The sequence below is a fragment of the Molossus molossus genome, unplaced genomic scaffold (genome assembly GCF_014108415.1).
Source record: "Molossus molossus isolate mMolMol1 unplaced genomic scaffold, mMolMol1.p scaffold_m16_p_17, whole genome shotgun sequence".
In the NCBI taxonomy this organism is placed as follows: domain Eukaryota; kingdom Metazoa; phylum Chordata; class Mammalia; order Chiroptera; family Molossidae; genus Molossus; species Molossus molossus.
Genome location: NW_023425352.1, coordinates 22,701,437 through 22,710,423, shown reverse-complemented (window position 1 = coordinate 22,710,423; position 8,987 = coordinate 22,701,437). Strand labels below are relative to the sequence as shown.

At 52.9% G+C, this 8,987-nt stretch overlaps 1 protein-coding gene across 1 annotated transcript; it reads right to left on the bottom strand.

Annotated features, from left to right (window-relative positions):
* Window positions 1-886: 886 nt before the first annotated feature.
* On the bottom strand, window positions 887-8,978 carry POLL (DNA polymerase lambda). The gene is made up of 9 exons (XM_036264935.1): window positions 8,950-8,978; window positions 7,959-8,099; window positions 6,920-7,214; window positions 6,571-6,730; window positions 5,869-6,186; window positions 4,903-5,076; window positions 4,211-4,339; window positions 2,204-2,372; window positions 887-1,784 (listed from the first exon to the last, which is right to left on the bottom strand). Exons 2-9 carry the CDS (start codon window positions 8,071-8,073, stop codon window positions 1,420-1,422), a joined length of 1,725 nt encoding a protein of 574 aa, XP_036120828.1. The 5' UTR covers window positions 8,074-8,099; window positions 8,950-8,978; the 3' UTR covers window positions 887-1,419.
* Between the last annotated feature and the right edge of the window lie 9 nt (window positions 8,979-8,987).

Below are 8,987 nucleotides of genomic sequence, written 5' to 3'. Positions count from 1 at the left end.
GTTCCTCTTGTCCACTCCAGGGCCTGGACAGCCACACCTCCCTGGGAGTAGCTGAGGGAGAGGCTCACGTCTTAGAGGTTTCCAGGATTTTGATGGTCAGTACTGAGCTGGGAAAGGGGCCCTCAGACTCCATGGGCTTTTGGTTCCTTCCCTGCATGACCCATGCAGACAAGGCCCCATCGCTTGGACTTCAGGGATCTGAACTAGAGTTAGGGGACCCATTCTAAGACTGCTGGGATCCTGACAAGCCACGCCACTGAAGGTCGGCTCTAGAATTCTGCTCTGCCTCAAAATCCCCCATATACTTCCACAGCCCTCACCCAATTCTCCATCCTGCAAGGTCCAGCCTCTGAAAATGATCTTGATGCCACTCGCTGGACTTGTTCCTATCTGCTCTATCAAAGTAGCCCTCAGCTTGACTCTCAGTCCTCCCAGCCCAGCCTTCTCCTGACACCAGCACACAGCAGCTCCTCCAAAGTGGGTTCCTTAGTTACCTCCAGAGCCTGCTTGCCCCTCGCAAACAGGCTACTTCCCTGCCAGCACGCCCCTCCCGTCCTCCAGGGAGCCTTCCCGACTGCCTCAGCCCTGTCGATGGCAGTCACCATTTAGTTGTTCTTAATGAGTCTTCGTCACTTCTGTTCATGTCCTCAGATAGCCTGTCCTAGGGCAGGGCCCAAAGATGCTGATGGGGAGACAGGCACTTCTAAATGCCTGACTCCATGAATTCTCCCTTTTAAAGTCCACCAGTGCCCTTCTGAGTTCAGGAGCTGACTCAGGCCTAGTCTACTTGGAGAGCAATTTACTGGCCTTTCTGGGCTCCCATTTAGCTCCCACCTCCACCCCGCCCAGGTGGAAGACAGGCAGGGGTTCATGGACACCAGGCAGGTTGAATGTCAAATGCACTTTACTGGGCCCCTGGGCCTTCCAATGCTGTCCTCGTGGAGCCTGGGGCACCCTCTCCCAACACCTCCAGCTGCACAGGAAGCGGGTGGGTGGAGGGCGTACATGGAGTGGCTCCTTCTCCTGCTCCACAGGATCTTGGGTAATGCTAGGCCATAGCTGCGGGCCTCTGCCCCTGCAGCCCCCACTCCACCCCCCGCAGCTAGACCCTCCTCAGGGTAGAGAAGGGGGATGCCTGGGCCTTCAGTACAGGAAGCCGGTTTCAAACCAGCCACCTGTCCCTGCTTCAAGTGAGGCAAGGGGCCGTGTGCCGAACTCTACCGGGAGCAGTTATGTAGAAGGAAAAGCAGCCTGCTCGTGTCAGAGGCTGGCCAGGCAGACCCAGGAGCCAGGCTGGCCCTTTTCCTCAGGCTCAGGGAGCTGCTGGTTGAAGTGGTGAGGTTTAGTCAGCTGAGGCTAGAGGGGCGGCCAGGTGGGGCAGCGGGTCCAGCTGGGTACCCCCTCCAACCCAACCATGGGTCACCAGTCCCGCTCAGCTGGTTCTCGGTAGGGGAGGCCCAGGAGCCTGAAGACATCTTTCTCAGTGGGAGTGGGAAGCACTCGGCCAGGCCCCACCTTGAGACCTCGGGTGTCCCGAACCACAGCTGTGCTGAGGGCATGCTCCGACAAGCTCATGCCCTTGGTCTTGGCCAGGGCCCGCATGGAGCGGTTGAAGTGGGCAGAGCCGGTGAAGTAGAGCAGGGCGCATGCAAACTCGCTGTAGGGCACAATGATGATGTCCAGTCGTCGGTGCCGCTGCCCTGGTCCTGGGAGCTGGCATACACCCAGGTACTTCTGCTGCTGACCATTCTCCTCCTGGCTCACCAGGTCATCAGTCAGGAACCCTGGCCCAACACAGGACAGCTGCTGAGAGGTCTAGGAGCCAGGCCTCGGGCCATCCCATCCTCCCAGCTCTCTTGATTGTCCTGGGTCATCTAGTCCCAGGTCACTCATTTACTTGCTGGGTGACCTTGCCCTCTCTGCACCTGTCTCCTTACCTATAAAATGTGTATAGACACTCCTCCCATCCCCACAGTGTCGCAGAAAGGTAAGATGAGACACTCAACATGCAGGTGGTACTGTGTGGTATGGGGCTGTCTCATCTCTTCCCTGAAATGTCTCTAATCACAAGGTGCGAGTCACGTGAAGCAAACTTCCCCTGCTTCCTGTCTAGAGATTTCAACTTTGAGGCTCTCCCTCTTGGGGGCCACCCAGATCTGCCCTGCCCCCTGCCAACCTGCTCACCCAGAGATGGAGCTTATACCTCTCTGCCGAAGGCTGTCAAGGAGGCGACTGAAGATGCCCTGGTGCGATCGGCCATCCGGGTGAGTGAGCAGCACATCCACATCACCACAGGTTGCCTTCCCCCGTCGGTAGGAGCCACATGCCACACACAGCAGCCCAGGGTTGATGGCCTGAGCTGATTCCCGGACCTGGGAGAGAGCAGTGAGGGCTGAGGGGCTGTGGACCTTAAGCCCCCAAGGAGTTCCTCTCCTGTATTAGCACAAGGGCCTTCCCTGGCCCAGGAACCCACCTCCCAGCTTATGCCCTAGACGTTCCCTGGAGTGTGATGAAGGCCTGAGGGCATGGGCCCCGGGAGCAGAGGCCGATCTCCCGGGAGCAGCAGTTCTCTAGCCTCACAGGGCAGAGGAGAAGAAAATGTGCTCGCACTGCGGAGGCCGCCTGAGAAGAGATGTAAGGAGTCTACTCTGATTCTGAGGGGAGGCGCTGATCTCCCCTCTAGGGCTCCTTCAAAGCAGAGACACACCTTCTCCTGGCCCTGCTCCAACCCTTGTGCCACGTCTGTCAAATTCCACCTAGGACAAAGGGCTGGATGCCTGAAAGTCCTCAGCCAGGCCTCAGCCCCAGGATTTGGTACTACAGGCAGAGTGTGTGAGTTGGGGTTTGAGGCCTGGTGGCTGGCAGGGTGCCCCAGGCCCAAGCCTGGGGGAAATGGAGCCCAGAAATATAACTACACCTGTGATGGTGAGAGGGGAGACGAGGGGAGAAGAGGGAAGGGGACAGGAGAGGAGGCGAGGGGAGGGGAGAGAGGAAGGCAAATCTAGCCAATGTCCAAATCCTTACTTGGAGGAATGGGGCTGCATGAGAAGCGAGCTGTGACAGAAACTGTCCGCTGAAGGGTCATCCCTCATTGAGAGGGATAAGCCCATTAGCCCCTATCCCAGAGACATTAGGCCTTTCATATGCAGATAGACTCCCGCCTCCACCCCAGGACACTGAGATTTCTGGGTCTCTGGATACCTTCAACCATGACACCTCAATTTTCCTGACAGGAGGCTCTGCTAATCCCCACACTCCTTTCTTGAGCCTCCCAAGAAGATGGGAGGAGGCCTAGGGTGAATAATCCCATCAAAAACCCCTAACACTGACACCCTTCAATGGGGGGAGCAGGCAAGGTGGGCAGGGGTCCTGGAGGCTCACTGGGGCATTATCCTTGCATGGACACCTTGGCTGAGTGATGGTGCCGTCACTAACAACACAGCCTGGTGACGGGTGAACAAAGGGGCCTGTTCATCCATCCTGCGCCAGCCTCAGATTCCTGTGGCTTGAAGAGCTGGAGGCTAATTTCAACTACGCTATCCATAGTTTCCGTGGAGTCCTACCCTATCCGAAACCTAGACCAAAGTGAGCAAACCTTGTCCATAGCAACCAGTCCCTAATCCTAACACCAATTATATGAACTTGATCCGTAACCCAACTCTAAACCAAACCCTAATCTTGGCCAAACCTATTTCTAGGACAACCGTGAATCTTAACTAAAAGCATCCAACACTAAGAGAACCCTACTCCTAATTCAGGCTTAACCTTAACTCACCTCTTGATCTATCCTTCCTCTAACCCCAAACTTAATCCTACCGGCACTGGGCTTCTTCGCCATCTCTCCAAACAGGTGGGCTTCAGAAAGCCCACGTGTCTGGAAAGAGATATAAAACTTTGTACATTTGTACAACTTCGGGAGAGAAAGAGTCCATAGTTTTCACCAGGTTCTCAAAGAAGTTTGTGAATCAAAAACTGTTAAGAATCTCTACCCTAACCCACCCAAACCTAGCCCAGTTCAAACTCCAATAGCCTTAAGTAGTACCCTACCAAAGCCACCTACCCCTCCTCTGGGCCCATAGCTTTAGTCTCGACTTGCTCTTTCCTCCCTGGTCCTAACCTCTGGTGGCCCATAGCTTCCTCTGCCTGCTAGGCTCCCCAGCTGAAGGATCAGGAGTTCTTGGCTCCTCACTGCTCTGAGACACCTGCTTACTGTCTGCTCGATCTTTGTAGCTTCCTCCCTGGGCATGCGTTCCAGAAAGTCATCATAGTGCTTTAGGCCGATGGCCTGCTGGGTAGTCAGGGAGGCCTGGTTGCGGATATCTTCTAGGCTCCGGAAACCCTGGAGAAAAGAGGCCAGTGGGGACACTATGAGGATCCAGGACCAATGAAGAGGCAGTGATGAGCATACACACAAGGCTTCCATCACCCCCAGCCTTCAAGGAAGGCCTGAGGCAGGACCTACCCCAGGAGCAGTTGGGTCTGTAATCAGTGGAACTCTGGAAAGGCAAGCGGCATGGAAGACAAGCCCCAATCCAGCCCTGCCACAATCCCAAAATACTGGTTCATGATTCCATCGGTCCAGGGGTGAATCTGGGCAAGCCAGATTTGGGAATCACTGCTCTGCGTACTCAGCCCTGAGGCCTGGTCTCTTCAGAAAGGCCCTTGCTGGTCTGGGAGACAGAGAAACATACTTCTCATCTCTGCCAGATTAGTGCCTCCACCATACCAAACAACAGGGCAGTTCTGGGAGCTAGGAGAGGGGTTTACATGAGCCCTGGGCCCTTTAAAAAATGGTCTCCCTATAGTCTGGGTTCATTCCTATGAGAGTGCAAGGTAAGAAAGTTGTAGGTCAGGAGTTCTGAGACACAGCAAAACGGAGAGGGGGATGGGCCAAGGTATGACCTGATGGTACCACATCTGGGCAGTCTTGGTTCCAGCTCCCCAAATATTAGAGAAGAGTTCCAAGACAGGCACACTATCGCTGATGTGGTCCAGCTTGCGCAGATGTCCACTCTCTAGGATCTCTACAATCTTCTCAGCCATCCGTTTCCCAATCCCAGGGATATTGCAGGCCTCCTAGAGGAAGGGGTTGGCAGAGGCATGAAAAAAGAGTGAGAAGATGGGAGAGGTAGGGCCAGAGTGTGGGGAAGCTGACTCTTTTAGCAGATGTCTGAGTAAAAACCAGCCTGGTCAGTTGGCAACTAATGGCTGTGTAATGGCCAGTTGGGCACAACTGAAGATGAGAAATTTGGATGGAATGGGCTGTTTAATTTGTCTTTTGCTTTCCAGAGGGATGGAGATCAGCACAGGAAGTAGAGAAAAGGCAGTAATGGTGATACTAGTGACCATCATCATCACAACAGCGAGAGCTAACATTTACTGAGGCCTTACTGTGTAGCAGGTCATACACTACAGAGATCATCTCATTTAGTCCTCATAAAACACTGAATTGTTACTATTCTTAGTCCCTTTTTACTGGTGAGGAAAACTGACGCTCAACGGTTTACGTACTTGCCTAAAGTCACACAATTAGTGAATAATGGAAACCAGAATTCAAACCTTGGTCTGTTGGCTTCCAGGGTCTGAATGTTTTAAAAACTTTATTATGGAAAAAAATTCCAAAGTAGAGAGAACAGTGTAACAAACTCCCAAGTATCTGTTACCCAGCTTCTATAATTATCAAAATTTTGCCAATCTGCTTTCATCAATCTCCCTATTTTTTTTTCTTTTGTGCAAGGATCAGACATCATAAAATCTTAACCATTCCACCTGAACCTCACTTGTGAATGGTGCCTCCACCAACCTCTAGCCAGTAAAGGGAAGACCACATCCCACCCCTCTGCATACCCTGTCCTGGCCCCCAGGTACCTGGTAGGAAGTGACAGGCTTGTGAAAGCTCTTGAGGGCATTGATGGCCTTGGCATAGCCCAGGGCCCTCCACTTGTCTCCCTGAACACTGTAGGCTTTGGCCAGCACTTCCAGCTTTTCTGTGATGTGGACATTGTGGTTGGTCACCTTCTGACTCGAAGGCTGTGCACAGACCCACTTATCCAGACCCTCAGGGGCTGGGCTAGGTTCACCATCTCCCTCAGGGGTGATGGGGTAGCGGCCACTGATCAGGGCTTCCAAATCAGCTGCGCTGATCTGGGTCTCTTCCCCATCACTGGTTTCATCATCGGAGCTGGACTTGAGGTAAGGAAGAAGAAGAGACAATAAATGCATGCCCCCCCGCCCCCAATGGATGCTCCTCGAAAGTAGGGGTTGAGTCTCCTAGTTAGACCCAAGAATTAGGCTTGGTCTTCTGCATCAGACTTGGGTTTCCTTAAGTGTGGGGCTTTGTTCCATTTGACTTCCTCAGTCCCAGCCCTAGGATGCCCAGTGACATTGGTAGATATGATCTGGGCAAAAATAGGAGTGATTAAGTATTGGGAAAAGCTAAATGGCTTCACAATAAAGAGAGCCCTCCTCTCTTCAGGGGCCTTGGACTTCCTGAATGACCACGAGGCCCTCCCTGTTTCTGTGATCTAGTTCCCAGGGAAAGGGAACTGTAGGGGCTGAAGGACTCCTCACCTGGGCTTGGGTGCTTGGAGCTTCTTCTGTCCTGTGAGGAGGAGACACAGGTCTAATGGGAGTAGGAAGAGGAGAGAGAGCTGTCCTGAGCTGAGCCTCACAGGATCCAGGAGTAGAAGAGTCTTGGTCTGCTTTACTGAGCTGTTGTTGGTCCAGGTACCTGGAGGGATGATGATGGGAAGTTAAGACTCCAAAGGTCTAACCCTATCTGTTCTCAATCCTTCTCTACTCAGACACCTTGGTTCTCTAACATATTCATTTAAGACAATGAGAGTTCTTTTTAATAACCCAAGGAAAGAGCTGAAGATGCTGCTGGAAAGCATTTGAGGAAAGACTGGGACCAGCCCACCTGTTGGGGATGAAGATCTTGAATCCTGCCGTGTCCACCAGCCTTCTTTCCTGCAGGCACAAACTCAGCCAAGATGACTTTACCAGCTGAGCACCTGGGGGCAGCTGGGGCAGTCTAAGGAGGTGGAGGGCTCGCTCACAGTCCATGCCATCATCCACCACAATGTGGGTGACCCCTGGGGCTTGGGCAGGGTATATCTGGCCGCCATGTTGGACAATCTGCTTCTCAAAGAGTTCTGCTCGGGCTCGCCCAATGCCAGTGGGCACAACATGGGCCCGCAGGGAGCTCAGCCACTCTGTGGAGGAGATACCACATGCCTATTGTTATAACTTTCAGACATGATTGGAATGATACTGTTATAGTCTCCTTCCCCCAAAACAATCCTTTTCCTTCTATTCAGACTACCTGCCTTCTGGGGGTTCCACCAGAAGCACACAGTTCATTTCCTCATGGGCCATCACTTGATGTAAGGAGCAAGGATTTTGATAAGTCCTGTTCCCTCATGTAAACTACAACAGTGTCTGGCACATTGTAGACATCCTACAAATCACTTTGTTTATTTACTCTTTCAATAAGTATTAATAGATACCTACAGTAGACCAGGCACAAGGCATACATGTCTTGGCATTATAGGCTGCACAGCCTAATAGATACTCCCTTCCCAACCGATGTAAACTTTTGTCATCTATTTGTTAATTTGGCTGCAAAATATCTTATAACTCTGGGGGCCTGAGATGGATTTCTGGACCCCAACCCCACTCCCCACTGCAGGTAACCTCCTGGAGAGCAAAGGATTCTGCTGGTCATTTCCTTAGGGATCAGGAAGTGTTTTCTGATTAATGGAGTCCCAGGGTAGGGTAGAAGATAACAGCAAGTGGTCTGTCAAAGACCTGGAACCAAGCCTAGTACAAGGCAGGCATAAACCAACCTGCAGGCCCTGAGTGGACAGAGTCAGCTCTAAGATCTGATTTTGGCCATGAACAACGTAGAAAGTCTAGAGGTTCGAGCACAAGAGGTTTCTGAGATTGCATCCACTCACCTCTCGCTCTTTTTCCATCTTCCCTCTTGGGAATCTTTGCAAGTGCTTTTGATGATGGATTGGTGTGAATTTTCTTCCGCTTGGGAAATGCCTTCAAGATGCCCCTGGGGTCCATTGATGTATGGCTGGATCCTGGCCTTTCTGAGGATTGATCAGGGCAGCTGTCATGTTGAAACCCAGAAATGAGGTTCCCCAACCCCTTTGCCTATGGAAGTGAGATCTCTACTGACCAGGCCTTGGGAGCAGTAGTTCAGTTCCCCAGGGTCTCTCAAAACTCATTTGAACTTCAGTGGTTTAGTCTAGCTCTACACTTACCAGCCTTTCAAAGTCAGAGTACTGGGGGAAAAAGGAGTGAAAATGGAACTACTGGGGGCACTTTTGACGGGTGAGACACGGTATCATTCCTCAGAGGGGTTGCTCTAAAGATTCAGTGTAGTATCTGCCCTGCTATATCCCAAAGGGGTTTACCAAAAGGGGATGCCAAGTTAGGAAATGGAGCTACATCTTTAGGAAGGGCTTGGGCTCCCAAGAGGAGTGGAGATTGGGTGGATCTGCACAAACTCCACCTAACCTTTTTGTATCCCCGTCACTGACCCACAGAGAAAAATCTGAGGGTGTGGGTTGGGAAGTGAGGGAGGCAGGGGGAACACCCTGCACCTGCCGTCCTTGAAGGCCTCGCGGCATGGGGGTGCTCAGGCCCGCAGCTGCGGGAAGATGGGGCAAGGCCACAGCAGGTGTCTGGCGCCTTCCGGTGCTGGGGGAGTCTCGGCCTCACAGCTGGGGGTGGAGAAGACTCCGGCAGGTGAGGGGCACCCACCGCGATCGCAGCTGGAGCGTGCTCGCGACTCCCAGCTGGAGGCCAAAGGAGGGGTGACGCGTCTGGACCCTGTCCTGTGGTCCCCCTCCCCCCTCCCCGCATTCCGTTCAGGGTAGGGTCAACTTCAGGCCCAGAAAGCCAACCGGGGCGTGAGCAAGAAAAACTGCTACTTACTTGGCGGAGCAGTCAATGAGTGCAGATGAAAGGGGGGA

What these genes read in the sequence shown, in the direction of transcription:
- POLL (XM_036264935.1), bottom strand. Translation starts at nt 8,073, where the DNA reads ATGGACCCCAGGGGCATCTTGAAGGCATTTCCCAAGCGGAAGAAAATT. An exon ending in CTACAAAGATCGAGCAGACA is followed by an intron (nt 2,373 to 4,210) that starts GTAAGCAGGTGT and finishes GCTCTCTCCCAG; the next exon opens with GTCCGGGAATCAGCTCAGGC. An exon ending in TGACAGCCTTCGGCAGAGAG is followed by an intron (nt 1,785 to 2,203) that starts GTATAAGCTCCA and finishes GTGTTGGGCCAG; the next exon opens with GGTTCCTGACTGATGACCTG.